Below are 26,944 nucleotides of genomic sequence, written 5' to 3' on the forward strand. Positions count from 1 at the left end.
AGAAGTGGATGTAGACACAAATAATAAAGTAGGCTAAATACACTTCTGATTCCGTTCATGACCTCCAGGGGGGAAATATTTACACTAGCAGAAGAGGAACTAGCTGGCATAATAAAAAAATGCTAGTTCCCATGCAGTAACTGTAACTGATTTACTGAAGAGGAACTAGCTGAGATAATAAAAAAGTGCTAGTTCCTAAGGCAGTTACTGTAACTGAAGGGGATCTAGTCTCTACCGGCACGGGCAGTGGCTTCCTCACTTACTTCCTGAGTCTGACCATAGAGTGCAGCCTCCGGGAGGAGCAGAGAGAGTCTCGGATGATAGAGAGGGGCGGGGGACAGACAGGAGGATGCGGAAGTGAAGGTGAGAGCTGTGGCTGGGGCACTGTGGGGATTACATTCAGTATCTACACCTAATGCTGGGGTCTGACAGGAGATGGCCGAGGAGCTTACACTCTACTGTGTGTGTAATGGGCTGTGCTCTTACTGTGTAACCAGAGACATAGGAGCTGCACTGAGTACACTGACATCATCATGTATAGATCCCCCCTGTATATAGTGTACAGCCATATATATATACACCCTCCTGTATACAACCATATATATACACCCTGTATAGAACCAAGTATATTCACCCCCATATATAGCCATGTATATACACCCAATGTATACAGCCAAGTATATTCACCCCCATATATACACTACAGCCATGTATATATACCCCCTGTATAGAGCCAATTATATTCACCCCCTGTATACAGCCATGCATATACACCCCATATACAGCCAAGTATATACACTCCCCCTGTATACCATGTACAGCCATGTATATACACGCACTCTATACAGCCATGTATATACTCACACCTCCCCCCCCCCCCCCCCCATATACAACCACGTATTTACCAGTTTTTCTGGGTCCCAGTGGAATAAAGCCTTCTCTCCCCTTTTCACCCCAGCATGGCACATGTGGGTCTGGGGGAAGTATCAATAGGCCCACTAGCGTACAAAATACATATATACTAGAAAATACATAATTCTGAAAACAGGGACAGTGCGCACCGAAGGCGTGCGCCCAAAATTTAGGGCATGGTTTTTTTGGGAAGTGGTGTGGCCACATAATCGTACCAATTCACATTACACCACACACCATAATGCCCAATACACATTACACCACACACCGTTATGCCTAGTACACATTATAGCACACACCGTAATGCCCAGTACACATTATAGCACACGCCGTTATGCCCAGTACACATTACAGGATCAGTATGAAATACCGATGCCGGAATCCCGACCACTGAAATGCCGACAAGGGGGGGCGTGGATCGCCACCCCCTTGCGGGCTTGCTGCGCTCGCCACTATTTTATTCTCCCTCTATGGGTGTCGTGGTCACCCATAGAGGGACAAAGTGCCGACATTGCGTACACATTATAGCACACACTGTTACGCCCAATACACATTATAGCACACACCGCTGGGTGCACGCACCCAAGGCTTCGGCGGGGGGGGGGGGGGGGGCAGCAGCGGATAGTCGCGCCCATCGTTGCTTTATATTGGGGTTCCCATGTAAACGCTGGACGTTCCCATGGTGGTCGGGCCTTGGCGTCAGTGCCAGGGGTGGACAGCTGACATCACCGGATATCAGCTGCCCGCCCACTTCCTCCCGAGGGTGCACGCATATCTATGTGCCCTGGGAGTCATTTAGATATGCAAGGGTGCGAATTCGCATCCGAATGAATCAAGCAGAATAAGCCCCAATCACTATGTTCCAGCCAAGCTCTGAGTGATGTGCCAGATGGGCCGTACTGCCCAGTGCCCCTTCTCTGGGTGCCCAGTGTACAACAGTTAGTGCCTTCTTGCCAGGTGCTAGATCTGCCTGACGTGTATACTCCTAGCAGGAGCACTGCCTGTATAATATAATATACCAGGGATCTGTATATCATGTCCAACCTTATCTGCGCACCTTCCGTTATTATAACTATCCCATCAGTGACTGCTCTCCGCTCCCAGCGAGTGCTCATCCCGGACCCACGTGTCCCTGCACAGTACAGTCTCCTTGTTCTTACAGGTCCCAGTCAGGCTACAGACGACAGAATGACACTATGGATGCTGCCGTGCCCTTTCTACTGCCGGACAGTATCCTCTACCAGATATTCCTAAGCCTTGATCCTGCGGACCTGCTTTCGGCCGGTTTGGTGTGCCGACGCTGGTACTCCGTGTCCCGTGATGATTTCTTGTGGAAGGAGTTATTCTACAGGCATTACCGAGTGCAGCGGCACGTTCATCGATACCCAGGTAAGTGGGAAATGCCGGAACCCAGCGGCTGATCCCATCATGCTTTGCTGACTGCACTGGGGGCCATGAATTGAAGTGTTTGTATTGGCGACAGGCACAGACTCATGGTACGAGGAGTTCCAGCGTCTGCGTGACACGGCGCCGTGCGTAGAGGTGCAGAGACTCCGGGAGCACACAGACCAGGTCCTGCATGTCAGCTTCTCACACTCGGGGGACCTGTGCGCCACCTGCTCTAAGGACTGCACCGTCAAAGTGAGTTGGCGCTATCTCTTGTGTTGTTTCCCTGATTGTGTAGACGACTGTTGGGTCCTGACGCTGCTTCCTATTGTCCCTCTGCAGATATGGAGCACCAGACACCCCCTATCGCTCCTGCACAGCGCCAACATGAGACCCCACCACTGGAGCTACACCCAGTTCTCCCAGTTTAATTCTGACGACACGCTCCTCCTGGTGTCCGGGGTCTTCGTGGGGCCTCACAACTCATCTGCAGGGGAGATTGCAGTCTTCAGCCTAGGTAAGGCGGCAGGGGGGGGGGGGGGAGGTGTCGGGGTATCAGTGCCACTCTGCAGACAGTAGAGCTGACATCTCTCTTCGTCTGTAGATGGATTTAACCTTTTGAGTCGAGTAAGAAATAAACCGTATGATGTGTTCGGCTGTTGGCTTAATAACACCCACCTCATCTCCGGGAACCTGCACCGCATGGGCCGGGTCACTTCCTGCTCCGTGCTTTGGTTGAATAAGGCCTTTCAGGTGAGCGCTAGGCTGGCAGAGGGGAACGTAGGTCGAGTGGTGGCGTACGGAGTCAGTAAGTGTGCCTTGTGTGTCCCGTTGCCAGGATGTGGAGTCTGAGAACCTGAATGTGGTGAAGAGACTTTTCAAGATTCAGAACCTGAACGGGAGCACCATCCGCATGGTGATGGTGGCGGACTCGTCGGATCTGCTGATGGAGGCCGGAGAGAAATCGGAAGAGGCCTTGCAAAGACCTCCACAGCCGGCTGAGGTGGACAGCGCCGAGGAGGAAGATGTAGAGGAAGATGACGAGGAAGTCAGGGACATTGCAGCAGATGATGCAGAGATAGCAGCCGCCCTTCAGCTCTTCATGGACAATGGCGCCCAAGAGCAGGTGGAGCTGCCCCAACCTCCGCTGTCTGATGAGCAGTTTGAGACCAAGGTGGCCCAGTGGTACGCAAAGTACAGGACAAAGCGACCAGATAGCCCTATGGCCAAGGAGGAGACTGTGAGCAGGAAGTATCTGATCTTCACCACTGGCTGCCTCACCTACTCGCCCCATCAGATAGGTACATGTAATAGTGACCCCATCAGATGTGTACATGTAATAGTGACGTCTTCAGATGTGTACATGTAATAGTGACCTCATCAGGTGTGTACATGTAATAGTGACCTTATCAGATGGGTTATCCCATCAGATGTGTACATGTAATAGTGTCCCCATCAGATAGGTACATGTAATAGTGACGTCTTAAGATGTGTACATATAATAGTGACCCCATCAGGTGTGTACATGGTAATAGTTACTCCATCAGATGGGTACCTGTAATAGTGACCTCATCAGATGGGTACATGTAATAGTGACCTCATCAGATGGGTACATGTAATAGTGACCCCATCAGATGTGTACATGTAATAGTGACCCCATCAGATGTGTACATGTAATAGTGACCCCATCAGATGTGTACTTGTAATAGTGACCCCATCAGATGGGTACATGTAATAGTGACCCCATCAGATGGGTACATGTAATAGTGACCCCATCAGATGTGTACATGTAATAGTGACCCCATCAGATGTGTACATGTAATAGTGACCCCATCAGATGTGTACATGTAATAGTGACCCCATCAGATGTGTACATGTAATAGTGACCCCATCAGTTGTGTACATGTAATAGTGACCCCATCAGATGGGTACATGTAATAGTGACCCCATCAGATGGGTACATGTAATAGTGACCCCATCAGATGGGTACATGTAATAGTGACCCCATCAGATGGGTACATGTAATAGTGACCCCATCAGATGGGTACATGTCATAGTGACCCCATCAGATGGGTACATGTAATAGTGACCCCATCAGATAGGTACATGTAATAGTGACCCCATCAGATGAGTACATGTAATAGTGACCCCATCAGATGTGTACATGTAATAGTGACCCCATCAGATGGGTACATGTAATAGTGACCCCATCAGATGGGTACATGTAATAGTGACCCCATCAGATGGGTACATGTAATAGTGACCCCATCAGATGGGTACATGTAATAGTGACCCCATCAGATGGGTACATGTAATAGTGACCCCATCAGATGGGTACATGTAATAGTGACCCCATCAGATGGGTACATGTAATAGTGACCGCATCAGATGGGTACATGTAATAGTGACCCCATCAGATGGGTACATGTAATAGTGACCCCATCAGATGGGTACATGTAATAGTGACCCCATCAGATGGGTACATGTAATAGTGACCCCATCAGATGTGTACATGTAATAGTGACCCCATCAGATGTGTACATGTAATAGTGACCCCATCAGATGTGTACATGTAATAGTGACCCCATCAGATGAGTACATGTAATAGTGACCCCATCAGTTGTGTACATGTAATAGTGACCCCATCAGATGAGTACATGTAATAGTGACCCCATCAGATGTGTACATGTAATAGTGACCCCATCAGATGTGTACATGTAATAGTGACCCCATCAGATGGGTACATGTAATAGTGACCCCATCAGATGGGTACATGTAATAGTGACCCCATCAGATGTGTACTTGTAATAGTGACCCCATCAGATGGGTACATGTAATAGTGACCCCATCAGATGGGTACATGTAATAGTGACCCCATCAGATGGGTACATGTAATAGTGACCCCATCAGTTGTGTACATGTAATAGTGACCCCATCAGATGGGTACATGTAATAGTGACCCCATCAGATGGGTACATGTAATAGTGACCCCATCAGATGTGTACATGTCATAGTGACCCCATCAGATGTGTACATGTCATAGTGACCCCATCAGATGTGTACATGTCATAGTGACCCCATCAGATGGGTACATGTCATAGTGACCCCATCAGATGGGTACATGTCATAGTGACCCCATCAGATGGGTACATGTAATAGTGACCCCATCAGATGGGTACATGTAATAGTGACCCCATCAGATGGGTACATGTAATAGTGACCCCATCAGATGGGTACATGTAATAGTGACCCCATCAGATGGGTACATGTAATAGTGACCCCATCAGATGGGTACATGTAATAGTGACCCCATCAGATGGGTACATGTAATAGTGACCCCATCAGATGGGTACATGTAATAGTGACCCCATCAGATGTGTACATGTAATAGTGACCCCATCAGATGGGTACATGTAATAGTGACCCCATCAGATGTGTACATGTAATAGTGACCCCATGAGATGTGTACATGTAATAGTGACCCCATCAGATGTGTACATGTAATAGTGACCCCATCAGATGTGTACATGTAATAGTGACCCCATCAGATGTGTACATGTAATAGTGACCCCATCAGATGAGTACATGTAATAGTGACCCCATCAGTTGTGTACATGTAATAGTGACCCCATCAGATGTGTACATGTAATAGTGACCCCATCAGATGTGTACTTGTAATAGTGACCTCATCAGATGGGTACATGTAATAGTGACCCCATCAGATGGGTACATGTAATAGTGACCCCATCAGATGGGTACATGTAATAGTGACCACATCAGATGGGTACATGTAATAGTGACCCCATCAGATGGGTACATGTAATAGTGACCCCATCAGATGTGTACATGTAATAGTGACCCCATCAGATGGGTACATGTAATAGTGACCCCATCAGTTGTGTACATGTAATAGTGACCCCCATCAGATGGGTACATGTAATAGTGACTCCATCAGATGTGTACATGTAATAGTGACCCCATCAGTTGTGTACATGTAATAGTGACCCCCATCAGATGTGTACATGTAATAGTGACCCCATCAGATGTGTACATGTAATAGTGACCCCATCAGTCGTGTACATGTAATAGTGACCTCATCAGATGTGTACATGTAATAGTGACCCCCATCAGATGTGTACATGTAATAGTGACCCCCATCAGATGTGTACATGTAATAGTGACCCCATCAGATGTGTACATGCAATAGTGACCCTAAGAGATGTGTACATGTAATAGTGACCCCATCAGATAGGTACATGTAATAGTGACCCCATCAGATACATTAAATAGGACTTTTATTCTGGGGTCTTAAAACTATATTATATGTACTTGGAGAAGCAATACATTGCTCAGGAGAAGCAATACATTAAATTGTGACTGCAGTAATCTCATTCATGTAACCATGGCAACAATCCTGAGACACTGAGTTCTTAGTTCATGTTTACTTGCATTCTCCTAGGTAACATTGCAAAATAGTAAAACAAAATATTTGTTTGTTTGCTCCAGAAATGAAGCTCTGTATGTCTAGGCAAAGGCAATATAAACCGAAATTAAGTTGGCTTCAGCAATAAAAAGAAAGTAAATTTGACACATCCAGAAAATGAACCCTGTGGCGGTTGGGATGGGGCGGAGCCTCCCTTTCGCTCCTCAATTGGATAAGATGCATTGAGCATATTTTGCAGATTGAATATTGTATTCATTGATATGTGTCCCAACCATTCCGTACTTTATACTAAATGATCACACTTGCAGCGAAATGCGTAGGTGTTTAGGAAAGCAGATTCAGTGTAAATGTAATAGTTGCAGAAGCACAAGTACAGGCCAGTAAATGAAAGTACAGACAGCCCATTTATTGCTCTGAGCCACAAGAGTACGATATATGGAAAACATACATTTTTGTATAAAGCCTTATCATAGCGGCACCGCTGATAGGCAATTGATTAGCTTTGTCTGTGTCCCTGCAGGTATTAAGAGGCTCCTTCCTCATCAGATGAGCACAGAAGGGCTTGTACTTGGAGAAGAGCGGGGCCCCAACGAGTTCTTCGACGCTCTAGACCACATAATCAACATTCATGGTCACATCATTGGAATGGGCCTTTCCCCTGACCACAGGTATGGCAGCGACTGCCCCGGCTCCCGGTATATCTGCCTCTGGGCCTGAGTGTATATCACAATTGTGCGTGATATACAATGATATCGGTCAGTGTGCCTGCCATTGTTGTCCCTGGGCACCACCGATAAAGTTACCCATATTGACTGCCGCAGTAATCAGCCAGTGTGTACCCAGCTTTAGATGAGTTTACATTGGGGTCAGTTATTCATTATATATCAGTACTATGGGTGTTCTTAGATTTCAACAGGTGATTCCGGGCAGAAGTTCTTTTTCAGGGGGTTATTCCTGCTATACCCAGGGTCATTATTTGAATTAGATGAATACATTTTTGATGGGGTAGCCTTTACGTTCTCGGGGCCTGATTGGTGCACGTAGATCATGCGCGGCTGCTATTTCTCACAGATTCTCCAGCTTTGTGAAAATACGTAAGTATTCAATTGCCACGGACTTAGCGGGCTCTGTGGCCCCCGCTTCACATATTTCAATGATGCCCAACGACGCTGTGGGATCCCACTTTTCCACCATCAACCCACCCCTAGAGTTGCCCCTGTCTGGTGCAGTTTCCCTTGTATATCCACAGTCGTAGTGATCACAGCCACATGCCGACACACACCCATGACACGTCAGCGATGACGCCTCTGTCTGCAAAGACTTTAGCCCACCTTCCGGTCTCCACCTTGAACCGCCCACAGATCACAGAAGCCTTTGCGCTGTTATTTCTCCTTCATCCACTAGGTGTCACTGGAGTTACAGTGGGGAATAGAAGGGCGACTACTAATAAGGCAAATAGTCCCTCTGCCGCGCAAACATCGGTACTGAATCAGACCCCGTGTTCTGGCTTGGCGTTTGCATTGGAAAGCATGGCGGCGAGCAGTTGATAATCTCTTACTTGCCGTTGCTAGGTATTTGTACGTGAATAGCCGGTCCTGGCCTCGTGACTGTGTGATCTCTGACCCCATGTGGCCGCCGCCCATCGCTGAAGAAATAGAACTTCGTGTCTTTGACCTGAGGACCCTTCGAGAGGTGAAGGAACCTCTACGAGCCCACCGTGCCTATACTCCGAATAACGAGTGCTTCTTCATCTTCCTAGATGTCAGCAAGGACTTTGTGGCTAGGTAAGTGCAACGCTCTCTGTAACATTCTATCTATCTATCATTGTATCTGCCCCCTCTGTGACGTCATAGACTTATCTCCTTTCTCTCACACCAGCGGAGCAGAGGATCGCTATGGCTACGTCTGGGATCGCCATTACAACATATGCCTGGCCACGCTGCAGCACGAGGATGTGGTAAACTCGGTGGCCTTCAGCCCTGTGGACCAGGAGTTACTACTTAGCGTCAGCGATGACTTTACCATCAAAGTTTGGCGCTCCCCTCGGTCCCTCCGCAACTCCCCCGACCTGTTACGGTCATCTCCTCAGTTTACAGACCATAAGAGCGGAGATCCTGCGTTGTGACCAGCCTTCTCATTGCACAGATGTCCTCCGTCCTCCATCACTCCGGTGTCTGATATTGCAGCAGCAATGACAATATTTCGGAAGTGCGGCAAGTTTACGTAATAAGGTACCGGGACCCCTGAATTCTTCTTCTATCCATCAGAGAATAAACACAGGCTATGACAACTCGTGGGCACTTTCCTGTGTGACATTTTATTTCAAGCCCTCGTGTTCTCCAGCATTTCAAGAATACGGAACCGGATTTGTGGCCGCCGGTCCGGTATGTGTGGGTTTGATGACACTTTGACCGTATGAGATTTTTATCCTACATATAGTTTTATATATTTCCCACAAATGTTACAAAGTTGATGAGGTTGTAAAAACCTCATCAGCCTGTATTGGATCTCTTGCAGTGTACCGTTATATATGTGTAAATGACTTAGATGAAGCGACCACCTCTCTGTTCCAAACCAGAACCCCCTATGACCGATAAGGTCCGTCCTTATTCTCTTTGGATCCACTATTATACAATATAAATATATAACCTGGATACTCTTTTCTGCTAAATGTTTCTATCCCTTGCTGTTATTTACACCCTTCTCTGGTAGAGTATTCCACATCTTACTGCCCTTACTGGAAAGAATCCCTTCCTACGGTGGGTGACAAGCTTCCTCTCCTCTAACCTTAGGGGTGACCGCGTGTCCTGTACACAGTCCTTGGGGGTAAACTCCTGATAGTAGATCCTTTATGTGTTTATGAATATTCATCATATCCCCTTATCCAGTGTAAACTTCCCTAACCTGGCTAGCATTTCCTCATAGCCCAATGTGACCGTCCCGAACCTGGCTAGCATTTCCTCATAGCCCAATGTGACCGTCCCTAACCTGGCTAGCCTTTCCTCATAGCCTAATGTAACCATCCCTAACCTGGCTAGCCTTTCCTCATAGCCCAATGTGACCTGGCTAGCATTTCCTCATAGCCCAATGTAACAGTCTGCAACCTGGCTAGCATTTCCTCATAGCCCAATGTAACCGTCCCTATCCTGGCTAGCCTTTCCTCATAGCCCAAAGTAACCATCCCTAACCTGGCTAGCCTTTCCTCGTAGCCCAATGTAACCGTCCCTAACCTGGCTAGCCTTTCCTCATAGCCCAGAGTAACCATCCCTAACCTGGCTAGCCTTTCCTCATAACCCAATGTAACCACACCTAACCTGGCTAGCCTTTCCTCGTAGCCCAATGTAACCGTCCCTAACCTAGCTAGCCTTTCCTCGTAGCCCAATGTAACCGTCCCTATCTTGGCTAGCCTTTCCTCATAGCCCAGTGTAACCATCCCTAACCTGGCTAGCCTTTCCTCGTAGCCCAATGTAACCATCCCTAACCTGGCTAGCCTTTCCTCGTAGCCCAATGTAACCGTCCCTAACCTGGCTAGCCTTTCCTCATAGCCCAATGTAACCGTCCCTAACCTGGCTAGCCTTTCCTCGTAGCCCAATGTAACCGTCCCTAACCTGGCTAGCCTTTCTTCGTAGCCCAATGTAATTGTACCTAACCTGGCTAGCCTTTCCTCGTAGCCCAATGTAACCGTCCCTAACCTGGCTAGCCTTTCTTCATAGCCCAATGTAATTGTACCTAACCTGGCTAGCCTTTCCTCGTAGCCCAATGTAACTGTCGTTAACCTGGCTTTCCTCATAGCCCAATGTAACTGTCCCTAACCTGGCTAGCCTTTCCTCATAGCCCAATGTAACTGTCCCTAACCTGGCTAGCCTTTCCTCATAGCCCAATGTAACCACACCTAACCTGGCTAGCCTTTCCTCATAGCCCAATGTCACCGTCCCTAACCTGGCTAGCCTTTCCTCATAGCCCAATGACTCCAAACCCTTAATCAATGTAGTTTCTCTTCTCTGAACCTTTTCTAATTCCTGTATGTCCTTATTATGGAGTGGTGCCCAGAACCGTACACTATATTCTAGATGGGGCTGTATCAATGATTTATACAGTGACATGATTACACCGTCAGCCCTTGCTTCTTCCTTTTTATTTCTATCCTTCCCTTCTTAGTTAGCCACCTTGGTTTAAACTTAATTCGGTACTTGTGGAGTATCACGGCTCCCATCGTATGCCATATGTAGTGGCATACGATGCGATACGATTTTTACCAATTTTTGAGCATTTTTGCTCAAAAATCGTATGCGATCGCATCGGATACCATACGATGCGATGGCACCCGATTTTGCACTGAAATGCATCAAAATGCATTGAAATGTGTATTAAACTTGTGAAATGCCCCCAAATGCCATTTTTCATAGCGCACCACCCCCACTATCAACGTCAACCCGAAGCGTGGCGAGGGGCGGCGGTACGCGTCCTACAACCTTTTCATACCCCCACTATCCACGTCGGCGTGGAGTTGAGAATAGAAAGTGTGGCGAGCGCAGCGAGCCACCGAGCCCAAAGCTTGGCGAGCGGACGCGGATACCTGTGAAGCCCGCGAGGGGACGCGTATAGCTGTGAAGGTATCCGGTTGCGCTCGCCACGCTTCGAGGCTCGGTGGCTCGCCACACTTTCTATTCTCAACTCCACGCCAACGTGGATAGTGGGGGTATGAAAAGGTCGTAGGACGCGTACCGCTGCGCTCGCCACGCTTCGGGTTGACGTTGATAGTGGGGGTGGTGCACTATGAAAAATGGCATTTGGGGGCATTTCACTAGTTTAATACACATTTCAATGCATTCTGATGCATTTCAGTGCAAAATCGGGTGCGATCGCATCGCATGCGATTTGATCGTATGCGATGCGATGCGATTTTTAGCATACGATCTGCATATGATGCAGGTCGTGGGAGCCGTGATACTCCACAAGTACCCTTAATTCTCTTACCTTTGTTACAAATAGGAATGAACTTATGTAAGTCACCAGCAGGCGTCCCACTTGTTCATTCCTAAAAACATTGCGTCCCAGTCTTTGCACTTTCAGGACTGCTTTAGCACAGTCAAATTTGCTTTTCTAAAATGTAAAGTCCTAGTGGATCCCTTATACCGTTACTTCTTGAAACTAATTTCAAACAAGATCGTATTGTGATCACCGTTTCCCAGGGGCTCTTGGCTGAAATGCAATTTCATGTTCTGTTTACTGCTGGTTACCCCAACACAGGAAGGTGTCAGAACCTCTTCAATGTTACGTGTTGGTGACATATTAATTTATTCAGTTATCAGTTCCCGCACTCGGTCCTCAACGACCCCCAACAGTGCATGTTTTCCGGGTCTCCTCAGAGAATCAGAGGTGAAATAATTAGCTCAACCTGTGGATCTTAAAATTTGTCCGTGAGTATTCAGTACACCTGTGCACCTGTCTGGTAACCTGGCAAACGTCAGTGAGTAATGAGTACACCTGCGGAGTGATCTGGAACATGTGTCCTTGAGTAATCAGTACACCTGCCTGGTAACCTGGGACAGGGGTCAGTGTGTAATCAGTGCACCTGCCTGGTAACCTGGGACAGGAGTCAGTGTAATCAGTACACCTGTGCACCTGCCTGGTAACCTGGGACAGGAGTCAGTGTGTAATCAGTACACCTGTGCTTCTGCCTGGGACAGGGGTCAGTGTGTAATCAGTGCACCTGGGACAGGGGTCAGTGTGTAATCAGTACACCTGTGCTCCTGCCTGGTAACCTGGGACAGGGGTCAGTGTGTAATCAGTACACCTGTGCTCCTGCCTGGTAACCTGGGACAGGGGTCAGTGTGTAATCAGTACACCTGTGCTCCTGCCGGGTGACTTGTCAGTGATGAGCACAACTGTACAGCCGGTGGGTGACTTGGGAAACGTTATTATTAAACGTTGATATTAAAAGCAGAATGTGGTGGACGTGGCAGAGACGGATCAGTGATATGTGTGTGCCTACTTTCCTCCTTATTACACAAGACTAGTGTTATACCAGAGAACAGATACTAATTACATGTGGCTGTAAGTAACGACAAGTCCATGTAATAATGGTCCTGACGCTGTGTAACTAACGCTGTGCCACTATCTACAAGTCTCCGTTCTCACATTTACACCGTGCACTCACTTCTCCTGTTGCTTTGCAGTCAGAATACTGTCCCATGTCACCCAATTTGTGCCGCTGTATTTCCTGCATAATTGGTGTCGAATGTGCACGACCTGCTCCTGTCAGGTTGTGGAAGCTGTATTTTGGTTTATTGGAACATTACATAAGAAACCATAACCCCTGATCTGCCTGTTTGTGTAAGGGGTGGAACACCGCCACCAAGTGCTGGAAATAGGAATTAAACATCTGGTACATATAACAGGTTGTATGGATGTTGTGAACACAGAGCTTCGGAACAAATAAAGACCTCACCTACTGTTACCAGAGACTTGTCTGAGTCCGATTTGTCCTAGATGGACTGAAGCTGCCCGTTGGTTGTATTGGTATGGAGGTAAATACCCTAACCCCCTCCGTGGTCTCCTGTACACTAAGGGTACCACGGTTGTACCAGGGTAGAGATACTCAATGAATGATCTTTTGGTAAGAAAAAAATAGAACATTTTTTTTATTTTATTTTTGTGCAGTCAGTGTCTATTTACATATACAAATATGTGAATGCAATTTTAACATTAAAAATGACAGAAAAACATCAATATCATTTTGCACTATATATAACATGTTTGTATATATATACGGATAGTTTATTCATCCACACATATATAAAATGATTATATGTATATTTTGGGAAACTTTGAAACAGATTATGAGATTATTATTGCATACGTTATCTATTATAGGTGAAATCTCATGCATGGTCTCTGTGCGCTAAATACAGAATATTAGAAAACTTTACCTCTTATCCCGGGGCAGCCTGGTGATAATGCAGCAGCCAATCAGCTCCTAAGTTAGGTTACAGGCGGAGTTTAAAAATTGAAAGGTGATTAGCTGGTGCGTTATTACCAGTGACTTCATCACTTCACTAGGTTTAATAAGTCTGTCCCATAGAGTGATCTATAGATTTTATATAGCACGATCTATACCTCATATAGAGTATAAACCCAGCCAAAAAGGATATACGCTCGGTGGAATATGTGAGCGCTATATAAATATCATAATAATAATAATGAAACAAAAACCATAATACGTATAAAACGTGTCAACATTCATTTATATTATCAAAGAAATCAGTCCGCTCCCCGGGTCCGGACATCTGCCAAACGAATTCCTAACCCGAATAGAATAAACACTGCAACGCATAAAATCACCAAATATTTAGAACCACAAAAACTAAAAATCCATTAAATATGCCACGGAAAAGAGAGTAGTGGCCTCAATAAGGGAACTGGACTCCATGATGCCGTTCTAAAGCTCCGAGGCCACACATGGTGACCACCGGCCAGTGATGCTCACCGCTACAGTCACCCTGGGCAGGCAATAGAACGGTCTCAGCCACAGAAAGATGACTACTATGGGGTCGATCCTATTGGGTGCGACTCTAGGCACCAGGCACACTTTATGGCGGGCTGAATTCGCTTAAATGCTCTCGCACCTCCATAGGGGTGCGATCAATTTTAAGCAAATTCAGCCAAGCAAAGGGTGCAAGATTGACCTGAATCGGGTGCAGTTGCCAGCACTTATAAGCATGAAAACAGCACCCGTATGGTATTCTCGCACCCTTCAGACCGAACAGGAACGACCCCTATGAATAAACAATGTCTTTCAATACAGGTGGGAGAGCCTGAATAGAGTTCCATCAGGTGCGATCTAGGCCGCCACCAGCACCCCATAGGGGTGAGGAGCAGCGTTGGGGGGGGGGGGGGGGGGGGGGTATAGATATATATATACATACATACATACACACACACACACACACACACACACACACACATCTTACTCCATTTGTTTGGAATTTGTAAATAGAAGGTTTTGCAATTTGCTTGGATCTGCTTCTAGCGCTATTGAGCCTAAATAGACGTTGGATCTGAATGAGTTAAAATAACCCAGAATACAGTTTTCACACATCTGTATTATAATATATAAATAGATTTGTTTCATATCATCAACATTGGGTTCTACAAGTTAATTTTTTTTTTTTTTTTTTATTTATACTTTAGGCCTGTATCATATGGTTTATACATACAGGGCTTTTTTAAAAAAATAATAATTTTTTACTGTTCACGTCACTGTTTTTGGAGTTTTATTTACTTTTGTCAAAACATTTTATACAGATATTTTTTAGTACAATTTTATCCTTTTAAAGTTTTTTTTGTTTTAATTTTTTTAATTATTATTTAATTTTTTAAATGATCTTTATTAATTGGAGAAGAAAAGAAAAAAGGTACACAGAATATAGTTAGCCATAGTTGCACGAAATTGTATACCGGCGGACGCGCAGTTCCATATTTTCCTATTAGACCACAGACCGGAATCATTACAAAAATGCACAAGTTGGGACATAGCAATTCCCTAAACCAGACATATTGGGAACTCCCGCAGCTTGCAGAACAGCCAGTTTACACAATATCAGCTGCCTGCCAGATCCCCAGCAACAATTCTATTTATTATTGTCATAGGGAAATACTTGCTGCTATGGTTCTGGATGCCATGTTTGCTGCCCTTCTCGTACGTATCCTCCGCCTGTCTCCCTCCGCTTCAAGGAAATTCACTCCCTATAGGGTCAATTAGCAACAAAGGGGGCGGGATGCCGGTGTCACAGTTTAGAAAACTCCACCTGAGGCAGTTCATCTACCAGACTGGTGCAGGATGCCTGGTGTGGACACCCAGCCAGGGAATGGGCGCAGAGTTTAACTTAAAAGTTTAAGAATTGCTTCAATAGAGGAAAAAAATCTGCTATTCGTAAAAATTTGCTATTCCTAAAAAAAAAAAAAAAAAAAAAAAGTATACAATATAGGTGCAAAATATAAATGATACAATATAGGCGCAATCCAGTAACCTATCATCTGTAGGGGTGGGTCCTTTATCAGCCAATCAGCTATTGCTGGTGACCACCATCACCAACACTCAGACACGCAAGCATTACGGCTACCCCGGTGTGCAATTGCAAGCCCTTCCTTCCCCCATTTTGCCGCTCCAAACATATGTACCAAACTACATACAGGAGTCTGTTTACTTGTGGGCACAATATAGTGTATAGACTACACTAAGCAAACCACTTGGACATTTGCGAAACGCGTAGGATTAAGCCAACATTGCTGTTCGCAGAATGAAAGAGGATGGTGATAAATCTACGGGAAGGTTCGGCCCCAGGAATAGTTTTAGGTTTTACAACAAAATCATTTGTAGAAACCTGAACATTTAAGTACACCAACAATATATAATCGTATAAGGTTATCTGTGTGACTGCGGTTGTGAAAGTCATGATTAGACAATTGTATCATCCGACTGATTACATATAAAATTACCAGGGAATTCCAAACCAGGAATATCCTAATCTTTCCTCTGCGAATCAGTCCCTATTAATGAATTAGGTGTAACAAGTAGGGGATCTCCTACTCCCTGCTCAGAGGAGGAAACGCCAAAGGCCAGAGAATGTAGCCAACTGCTAAGAACTGGATTCACACAGCAAGAGGTCTGCATAACACTGTACAGCAAGGACACGCACAGGCACCACACAAAGTATCATACTCCAATATAACCATATATAGGGCATGGAGACCTATGCAATTAAAGCCTCTCAGAGGTATACAACAAGAAGCCCTCCAGGTGCTGTGGGACTACACATCACAGCATGCCCTACCACAGCTTTTTGCAGCATACATTAAATAGCAAAGTGTAGTGTGTAGTAGTACAGCAGCTGGTGGGGGGGATACAGCACACCGCCGCTATAGTTTGTACCTGAAGTTTTCCTTCAGGGCGAAATTGTCAAAGAAAATCCCAAGTGGATCAATAACCTAAATATAGTGCAGTGGTCCCCAAACACGGTCTACAGGTTTAAAGATATCCCTGCTGAGGCACAGGTGACTTAATTAGTACCTTTAGTTAGTTTGGTTATACCATCTGTGCACAAGCAGGGAGATCCCTAAAACCTGGATTGCCGGGGGTTCCTTGAGGACTGGGTTTGGGAACCACTGACGACAATGACATAAAATGAATAGAATTGATAACCTTATAGACAAATAAAGAAAGCTACAATGTACACGTTATCATATGGGTGTCATTGGGGATATGGTCTGGCAATCTTACCGTTACCTCGTATCATTGTTCTCGGTCACTATCATCTTAAAAGAGATTTCCCCCCAATAAGACCAGGCCTAAACTAAAATCCCTGTCCATGATTGGACAATAGGTTAATACTGCGATTTTATTGGTTACCACCAAATATAGGTATTATTATATAATATAGTTATTCATGTAATATTATAGAAACTAAATAAATAAAACAAACACATTTATAAAAAAATAAAAATAAAACAAATTGAAGTCTTGCACGGCGCTATTCTCTGCGCATGATCACAATCAGTCCCGGTCAGACACAGCCTAGAACATGGCGGTGCTGTCCCCCTATATATCACATGTACATGCATACACGCTGTAAATCAGATTCTATTGAAAAATCATATACAAGAGTCCATTTCACGCCTTGTGGAAAGGAGTTTGAATTTACACCAATCCGATTCCTGACGGCCTGTGCTGCCCACGTGGCGTGAAGAGTCTCCATGTTTTAATGCCAGGAACCCTAGACCCGGGACCGTATGAGGTGGTGCCTCCGCCAGGTAACGTCCCAGCCTTGCAGAGGAGGGAGACCATGAGAATACCCTACAAGTCTGTATCTCTGGCGGTCACTCAGGTAGGTCTTCTGGCGCTCTCACACACAGCACCAGTCAATCAGGATTTGCTGTAATATCTCATTCCAAAATGATCCTTCCACAGGTCCCTGTTATGGGGCTGGCGATAAGAAAGTAGTTCCAGCAGAATAACACATCAAGCACAACAAAAGACAACATTAAAAAAATTCAAAATTTCCACAGAAATGTAGTTGTATCGACAATGATCTTGCCCGGAAACAGGAAGCCCGCCCCTCCCCCAACTACTAAAACATTGTGATCAGTTAAGGCACATACACACTATGCAATATTTTAAACCACATGCATGTTTTTCAGGTCTTCTCACAGAAAAACGTGGAATAATTAGCTCCACCTGTCGATATATAAAATATCGGCCAGTGTGCATGCTACAAACAATGAAAGGCGCACGCACTTGCTGGTCATTAACAACGTGCCCCCTCCTCCACATCTGTGCATGCAAGTCAGTGTGACTATATCCTTGTAACAACTGCATGCACGGAGCGAGGTCACTGAGTCATATTGCTTAGTTTTATGCATTACAGCATTCGCTGCAAGTTCTGGGGGGGTACAGTCATCTGTACATGCAGGGCGACAAAGGTCTGGAATTTATAGTATCCCTCACAATGGAGGCAGCCATTTTATGTACAAATGCAGACTGTTTGTTCCCCTGGAAACAAGCCACAAAGTGTCACCAACAAAATGGCTGCCTCCGAAGTGCAAGCGGTAGGCTTCAAACAATGGGAAGTCTTCAAAAACTGTGATAAAACTAAAAAGGCTGAGTTCTGTCAGTCACTAAGGCTGGGTATGAATGAAGCAGTTGGAGAGGCCGCGCCCGGCTGACTGATCTATCGAGAGGTAAGGTGTACGCACAAACAATCTGTGCTCACCAACTTAACAATCGGTCTGGCAGCCGAGGCATTTGAATATTCCTGCCCACTTGTGGCACGGTATACAATGGCTGCCGCGGCAAGCCAATAGCGCAGTCCGACCTATATGTCTGAATTACCTCATTTTCAGACATATCAGGTATACGCACACGTCGGGCCGCCAGGGATATATCGTTCGCTTGAACGATACATCGAACAGCGTATACCCAGCCTTAGGTCTAGTATTGGAATCCACTTCATTTTCGCACTATCGTAGTGCGAGCGGTCTTAAAGGTCATCCGGTTGGGGTGGAGTCTCGTCTATGTACTAACCAAAGAGAAAGTGGGCGGAGATAAAATGGCAGCCAATTAGCTTCTAACTGTCATTTACCAAACACAGGCTGTAACATGGCAGTTGGGAGCACATGAATCTCAACAGCCCAGAATTTAAGGATGTTCATGTTGTACAGTTAAATAAAAAAGACTGAAGTACTAAATAAGTCACCTGGGATGAAGCATGGCAATCCTTACAACCTGGACTGTTAAGGTGCCTCAAGGGTGGGAACGACTGTCCTAACCCATTTTGAAGGGTGACTCACCTATGCCCTAAATTGCTCTAAAGCAGCGTTTCCCAATCTCGGTCCGCGTGGAACCCTAACAGTGCATGTTTTCAAGGTAACCTCAGGAATCAGAAATAGCACCTGAAGCTATAATGAACGTGCCTTTATTCCATCTATTTTATCTGGAAAACATGCACTGTCGGGGTTCCATATGGGCTGGGTCTGAGGAACCCTGCTTTAAAGTACTCAAGCTGGTTTAGAATGTCTCCGAGCAGGCTCAAACCCCAAAAGCTCAGCAGATTTCTGCCACCTCCTCCCTGTCGAGTCATCCACGACTTCTCGATTATCAAATTGCAGACGCACAGAGACTGTGTAGGGCAATACAATCGGCAATCAGATTAATGGTAACAGTTACCACCTGCGGATGTGCCCATTTGCTGCTGGTTATAGAAGAACAGGGTTTAGGGGCCTGTCTGCTAGCGCTAAAGTCATATTGCAGCCACGTTTGTTAGGTCAAAGGACATTCTATAACATACGTTGGCGCTCAGTAACTGTGGCCTACAGGTTAGCATAAGACAAATTACATCCTTTCAACAGGAACCCTACACAAATTCCCCGCGTTTCGCCAGATCCTACGTCTCCTACCTACACGGATCTCATTATTGTACAGCTCTGGGCTTATTTGGGATTTAACACCCTGCGTTGAGACATAAGGTGCGCACACACGGGCAAAAATCGCTGGCAATATGGTCGCTGAGCGACCATATTGCCAGTGATTGGAGTGTGCCCCGGCGATAAATCTCGATTTTAGCCCCCTTATGATCGTTGGTCGCAGGGGGCCGATTCCCTCTGCGGTTCCCCCGGCAGAGGTTCCCTTTCATCAGCGACCATCTCTGGTCACTGATGAAAAGAAGACACTGAGCAATATATCGCCCCCGTGTGTACACAGCCGATATCAGAGCAGGTATACCTAAACGAACAGTGACGCCCAATGATCACACGACTCATTAATCAGGCGACCATTATGGGCTTTGTCCAATTTGGTCCCCAGTAAGGAAAAAAATGCCAGTGACTGCATCTGAAACATACCATGTTGCGATGCAAGGTAGAGAGTACATTTATATTGCTTCCGTGCAGAGTAAATATTGGCTGCTTTTGCATGTAGCACACACATTAGACAGCTGCATTTTTATACTGCAATTTAGATTTCAATTTTAATCTGTCTGCACAGGTTACTTCTGCCCCCCTGCAGTACAGCATGGATTTGCCCATTTTTGCTGTGATAACAGAGTTGAAGCTACAGTAACTTCACAGATGTTATACAGAAAGTGTCAATCAAATTAAAAATAAAATAACATTTGAGAACTGCGTAAAAGCATTCAGTGATGTTCACCAACACTCTACGGGGGGGTATTCAATCCCCACCGCTATTTCCGACAGGGCAAATAGCAGCGGATTCCTATTCAACGAGGTCATTTCCGACAGCATTGAAGGTGGAACTCGACAAAACAGATCCGACTTTCAAACCACATGGATTGTCGAGTTCATGGCCGGATCTCGACAATCCACGGCTGTTTTTTGCCGACACGTCCCCTTTTCGCCATTCAACAGGTGGAACATTGAATTTTGCCTGCTGATAACTGTTGAGTTGGCCGAAAGGCAGGATTCCGACTGTTGGAATCCAGGATTCAATACCCCCTATATCTGCACATGATCTGTGAGCGTCGGTAATTCTGCACCACCAACCTACACTTTACATCTCCCCTAATACCAGTCAGTGGTCACGGAGTATAATCGTTCTCTCCCAACAGCCCCCAACTTTACTCAAACTTTCTTTCACATTCTGGTGCGTTCCGATTCGCAGGCTTAAGTCGTGACGCATTGAGCCCATGGCGGTCACCTGGAGCAAAGGCTCCCCGACATCCGTAGGGTCACTGAACGCCATTTTTCTTTGTAAAGTCCTCGGCTTCCGGAATCTCCGTGTCGCCTTTTCGGCTGATGAATCTTGGGCTGTTATCCTCTAACAGATCACACAGGACGATGGAAATAACGAACCTGCCGCCAATGTATGAAACGTTCGCTAAATACAACTAACAGGTTGTTTCTCACAAATCCCAAAGCGATCGTTATAGTAGGAGGTAGTGGAGGAGATACGTATGGGATGGGGGTGGTGGAGGGTTTGTCCTCTGCATTCACGGGAAAGGGCTGTCAGCTGCTCTGACTACGTATGGAAAAAGCCAATGCACGGAGAATCAATGTATGGCTAACAATGACCGGGGCGATGTATCTAATCTACATGAGATGACGGGTGTAGGACAATCTCCGCGAAAATCCCACAGCAATGTTTAAGGGGCGAGGGCGGCAGCCTCCGGGCCGAGCCTTCTTTAAACCCAGGAAGGGGGGGTGGGGGCAGAGAACTCTCTAATATCGGTTCTCTAGGAAACACTTACACAGGGACAATGCTGTAGTTCACAGGTTCCCAAACTCAGTCCTCAGGACCCCGTACAGTTCACATTTTTTCCAGGTCACAGGACACTTTTGAAAGATCCACAGGTGTAGCCAATTACTTCACTTGCGATTCTGTGAGGAGACCTAGAAACACACACTGTGTGGGGTCCTGAGGACCGAGTTTGAGAACCACTGCGGTAGTTATTTGGGGCCATAACTGTCTGAAGACACGAAAGGACAACTGGAGAAAGACGGAGATGGCTGTCTATATACGGGGTGAGGCAAATAAAACCTCCCAGATTTGATAGGTTATCAAAAAAGGCATGATAAATGTAATTCCTCATATTAGTACATAATGTAGTAGTGCAGGGAATACAGTTTATTTCCTTTTGATTGTGAATAGAATATAACCCAGATGTGATGTGACACATATAGGAGATGTCTGCTGTGTCGCAGCTCGCCGCCATCGGTAACCAGTAGAATTTTTATTACTAGGCGGAACAGCATCATCAGCGTGAGGCGCCTCTACACAGCCAATGGGCCGAGCCAGGGTCTGTACCCAACCAGAAACGACCATTCATGATCTGAAGGCTGCTATACGCCAAGACATGACCACATTATATCCAATACCAAATAGAAATACCCTGTATTCCCTCCACCCTTACCATATGTACTAATATTGTGATTAACAGTTACCATTATGGTTTTGTTAACCTTTAAAACCTGGGAGGTTTTTTGCATCATCCCGTATAACTCCTGTATCTGCTTAGGTCTGCCCGCCACCAACTTGCCAGGCGACCCTTCCGGCAACTCTGCTTTCTTCACGAAAGTGCCATCCAATTAAAGACTCCCACTAAAGACGAAAGAGAAAAAAATGATTCCTAACAGATCCCAAAATAACTGTACATAGGTGCGAGGGCCGCAACCCAAGTCCCGAGAGTGCAGAGGACACAACTTCCCTAAGTCGCACAACTTGTTTTGTTAGGAGTAAAACTACATCCCAGAAATACAGCGGGTGAACCTGCCGGATGGGAACAGCGTCATGGAACAGCCAAGGACGTGCTGTGGAGTCCAAGACCGCTACGTGTGGAGATTCACCACCAATACGGGTTCTCCAGCACCCCTGGCCACGCGTCGGCCGAGGAGGTGGCGCTTTAAAGACCTTTATTCCGCAAGGCAGGCAGCCGGGTGAGGCACGGCCGTTTCCTCCGCATGTCATAGCCCCGTCAGATCCACAATGACTTTGATGAAGATCGTATCTTCCCGAACATAAGAGTTTTTGCCTTCCAGCTTGGAGAGAGGACAGAACAGGGGACAGCCGCTCGCTATGTTCATCTCGCTAACTGGCCTCTGGAAAGACGAAGATGTGATGTCGGGTCTGAAGGCGTCTATGACGTGTTCTCGATTGTTCTGGTCCAGTAACATAAGGGTGACCTGCAAGACAGAAACCTCAATCTTGAACACAATAAATAATTGACCCCGTTTATATAATCTTTGCAAATAATGGACGTGTGGTATCGCCCCCGAGTCGGCATCGCCCGGTGAAGACGTCCTTGTACTCTCCGGAGCACAGTCTAAATAAGGTCTGTGCAGAGTGGTCAGAGGCAGCGTCCGTCAATATCGGTGATCAGATGCTGCGTCCTCGGCCGCAGCCCTCGGATCAGAGGCGTCAGCCTCCTACAGGCGCCTCCTTTTGCATTTATAGCGTTCATTCTAACACTCTGTCTTTTCCAATACCCGTGCAGTTCCTCTTCCCTCCCTGAGGTGTGTCTCTGATGTGGTGCTTTTAGTACAGTGTGGTCTGTATTTTAGCACAGATATGCAGACCAGACCTGTGCTAAAAGCAGCACAGCAGAGAGTGACACCTCAGGCAGGGGAGAGGAACTGCAGGGGATTTGCAGGGTGCTGGCATGATCATCACATTTTATTTGTATGGCGTTGCAGCCTCTTCCCTGCTAAAAATCAGAATCGGGCCTTGTGAACGTTTCCGGAACATTTACTACTCAACGCTAAAACAACGCTCTTGGGTTTATTTCACGGTTTTTCTCCTACGGTAAATAATCATTGTGTATAATAAGAATAAGTATTTATGGCAAAACGTGGGTAGAACACTGACTTTCTGGTTAAACGGCCATCGGAGTAGAGCATCATTGGGTCCCTTCATCACCACAAAGAAGAGTGAGAGGTGCGTCCCCCTCCCGGTGCCGTCTCCGTTCAGGTAGATCCGCAGACACATCTTGTAGCCGTACTTGTTGGTGTAGAAAGCTGGAAGAGGAGGAGATTATGTTACAGATCTGGCGGCACTTAGAGGCGGCGGCTGCGTATTGGTCCGGCTCCGGGCGACGTCAGGGACAGTAAGGTCTGAGTTCCCCGGTGTGTGTCACGTATGTAAGTTACACGTCTCGCTCACCACATGCAATCATTTCCACCACACGATCTAAGCTCCACGCCCGGCTGAGACGCCCAATAACCCCACCACGCTGTAAGTAACTCACGCGCAGAGAACATTGCCGGGCATCGCCCTATCATGGCATCCTGACGCTTCTTGGCAAACTCTGGAATTTTCCACACAAAGATTCCATCAAAGGTGGAAAGTTCTGCTTCCTGTAACCGCGTCTCCCAGTCTACCAGTTGCAGCTCCTTCTGGCCCAGCGTGCGCTCCAGCTGCCGCACCTAGAGACACGAAACATTGCAGGGGTTTTATTAACAAACCCACAGGTATAATGTTCTCCCCTGCGCCGGGTGCTGCCGGAGCACAAAACACAACTGCTCCCACTAACATCATTCTGCATCATTCCTCTGTGCTGCTGGGGACCCTGCTCCTCCCACTATATAACACTCAGTCTGTGGCTTCCTGTTGCCTCCATTCCCCTCCTCACATCATGTCACTGCCCCTGTCACATACAGCCCTATCCTCACTGACACATCCCTCATCTCCTGATATACTCTGTGCTGCTGGGGACCCTGCTCCTCCCACTATATAACGCTCAGTCTGTGGCTTCCTGCTGCCTCTATTCCCCTCCTCACATCATGTCACTGCCCCTGTCACATACAGCCCTGTCCTCACTGACACATCCCTCATCTCCTGATATACTCTGTGCTGCTGGGGACCCTGCTCCTCCCACTATATAACGCTCAGTCTGTGGCTTCCTGCTGCCTCTATTCCCCTCCTGTCATCATGTCACTGCCCCTGTCACATACAGCCCTGTCCTCACTGACACATCCCTCATCTCCTGATATACTCTGTGCTGCTGGGGACCCTGCTCCTCCCACTATATAACGCTCAGTCTGTGGCTTCCTGCTGCCTCTATTCCCCTCCTCACATCATGTCACTGCCCCTGTCACATACAGCCCTGTCCTCACTGACACATCCCTCATCTCCTGATATACTCTGTGCTGCTGGGGACCCTGTTCCTCCCACTATATAACGCTCAGTCTGTGGCTTCCTGCTGTCTCTATTCCCCTCCTCACATCATGTCACTGCCCCTGTCACATACAGCCCTGTCCTCACTGACACATCCCTCATCTCCTGATATACTCTGTGCTGCTGGGGACCCTGCTCCTCCCACTATATAATGCTCAGTCTGTGGCTTCCTGCTGCCCCCATTCCCCTCCTCACATCATGTTACTGCCCCTGTCACATGCAGCCCTGTCCTCACTGACACATCCCTCATCTCCTGATATACTCTGTGCTGCTGGGGACCCTGCTCCTCCCACTATATAACTCTCAGTCTGTGGCTTCCTGATGCCTCCATTTCCCTCCTCACATCATATCACTGCCCGTCACATGTAGCCCTGTCCTCACTGACGGATTCAGTATTAAATCCCGGCGGTCGGGATCCCGGCGTTCAGAATCCCGACGCTGGAATCCCGACAAGGGGGGGGGACGTGGATCGCCCCCCCTTGTGGGCTCGCTGCGCTCGCCACGCAGCGGGCCCGGTGCCTCGATACACTCGGCACACTAATTTTATTCTCCCCCCCGGGGGTGTCGTGGATTTCAGCGGTCGGGATTCCAGCGTCGGGATTCTGAATGCCGGGATTTACACTGCATCCCCTCACTGACACATCCCTCATCTCCTGATATACCCTGTGCTGCTGGGGACCCTGCTCCTCCCACTATATAACTCTCAGTCTGTGGCTTCCTGCTGCCTCCATTCCTCTCCTCACATCATGTCACTGCCCCTGTCCACACTGACACATCACTCATCTCCTGATATACTCTGTACTGCTGGGGACCCTTCTCCCACTATATAATGTGGCTTCCTGCTGCCTCCATTTCCCTCCTCACATAATGTCCCTTTCACATGCAGCCCTGTTCTCACCGACACATCCCTCATCTCCTGATATACTTTGTGCTGCTGTGGATGCAGTGCAGCACTCACCTTGTTGTGCAGGGTATCTATCTTCTCTTGGTCTGACCGCCGGTGCTTTGCTGCCTCCTCCGCGGCGATGCTGGAGCGCTCTAGCTCCCGGGTCAGGACGCAGACTATGTTTTCAAGGACTGTGCTCTTCTTGTCCAGCGTCTCAAACTGCCTCATGGCCTCCGAGAACTTGTCGGTAGCGGCTGCGATGGGCGACACTGGGTTGCCGTACGGAACCGAGCTGCCCTGCACGGACATGGCTCCCAGGCGGTGGGTGATGTCGCTGGCATCCTTCCTGTGTGACTGCGCAAACTCCCAAACCTTTGCCAAATGCTCAGGCAGGAACTTGTTCTCGTGTTCTAAGCACTTGTCATTCTCCACCTGCCATGGGGCACACGCCATTATACATCAGTTACATAGGAAGTAGTGATAGCAACGGAGCATAAGGCACACAGCGCCAGTGCCCGAATGATGTCATCAGGGGCACACAGCCTGCTTATGCCCGAATGATGTCATCACAGAGGCACACAGCGCGCTTATGCCCTTATGATGTCATCAAAGACACACAGCGCGCTTATGCCCATATGATGTCATCAGAGACACACAGCGCTTATGCCATTATGATGTCATCACAGAGACACACAGCGCTTATGCCATTATGATGTCATCAGAGACACACAGCGCCCTTATGATGTCATCACAGAGACACACAGCGCTTATGCCATTATGATGTCATCAGACACACAGCGTGCTTATGCCCTTATGATGTCATCAGAGACACACAGCGCTTATGCCATTATGAGGTCATCAGAGACACACAGCGTGCTTATGCCCTTATGATGTCATCACAGAGACACACAGCGCTTATGCCATTATGATGTCATCAGAGACACACAGCGTGCTTATGCCCTTATGATGTCATCACAGAGACACACAGCGCTTATGCCATTATGATGTCATCACAGAAACACAGCGTGCTTATGCCCTTATGATGTCATCACAGAGACACACGGTGCGCTTATGCCCTTATGATGTCATCACAGAGACACACGGCACTAGCACCTGAATTATGAGAATGGCAGGT

The 26,944-nt window shown here is 47.0% G+C and overlaps 2 protein-coding genes across 5 annotated transcripts in view; one reads left to right on the plus strand and one right to left on the minus strand.

Annotated features, from left to right (window-relative positions):
* Positions 1-225: 225 nt before the first annotated feature.
* Positions 226-9,032, plus strand: FBXW5 (F-box and WD repeat domain containing 5). 2 transcript variants are annotated; one of them, XM_083161167.1, is made up of 9 exons: positions 226-363; positions 2,075-2,301; positions 2,396-2,553; positions 2,641-2,815; positions 2,903-3,051; positions 3,137-3,599; positions 7,263-7,410; positions 8,314-8,526; positions 8,621-9,032. In XM_083161167.1, exons 2-9 carry the CDS (start codon positions 2,109-2,111, stop codon positions 8,865-8,867), a joined length of 1,746 nt encoding a protein of 581 aa, XP_083017293.1. In that variant the 5' UTR covers positions 226-363; positions 2,075-2,108; the 3' UTR covers positions 8,868-9,032. The 2 variants fall into 2 exon arrangements, with proteins under 2 accessions (XP_083017293.1, XP_083017292.1); XM_083161166.1 differs by lacking the exon at positions 226-363 and adding an exon at positions 389-462.
* A 5,617-nt stretch (positions 9,033-14,649) lies between these two features.
* Positions 14,650-26,944, minus strand: part of TRAF2 (TNF receptor associated factor 2) — a 57,772-nt gene continuing 45,477 nt past the window's right edge. For all 3 annotated transcript variants that reach the window (XM_083161169.1, XM_083161170.1, XM_083161168.1), the window contains 4 exons: positions 25,882-26,241; positions 23,995-24,172; positions 23,616-23,764; positions 14,650-22,933 (listed from right to left, as the gene is read on the minus strand). In XM_083161169.1, coding sequence (XP_083017295.1) covers positions 22,715-22,933; positions 23,616-23,764; positions 23,995-24,172; positions 25,882-26,241 — 906 coding nt within the window. In that variant the 3' untranslated portion in view covers positions 14,650-22,714. The remainder of the gene's footprint in view (positions 22,934-23,615; positions 23,765-23,994; positions 24,173-25,881; positions 26,242-26,944) is intronic.

Source organism: Crinia signifera, chromosome 9 (assembly GCF_055691185.1).
Source record: "Crinia signifera chromosome 9, ASM5569118v1, whole genome shotgun sequence".
Lineage (NCBI taxonomy): Eukaryota > Metazoa > Chordata > Amphibia > Anura > Myobatrachidae > Crinia > Crinia signifera.

Coding starts and splice junctions, on each gene's coding strand:
- FBXW5 (XM_083161166.1), top strand. CDS start 416: ATGCTGGGGTCTGACAGGAGATGGCCGAGGAGCTTACACTCTACTGT. Junction 463..2,074: donor AGGAGCTTACACTCTACTGT/GTGTGTAATGGG, acceptor TTGTTCTTACAG/GTCCCAGTCAGGCTACAGAC. Junction 8,527..8,620: donor AGCAAGGACTTTGTGGCTAG/GTAAGTGCAACG, acceptor CTCTCACACCAG/CGGAGCAGAGGATCGCTATG.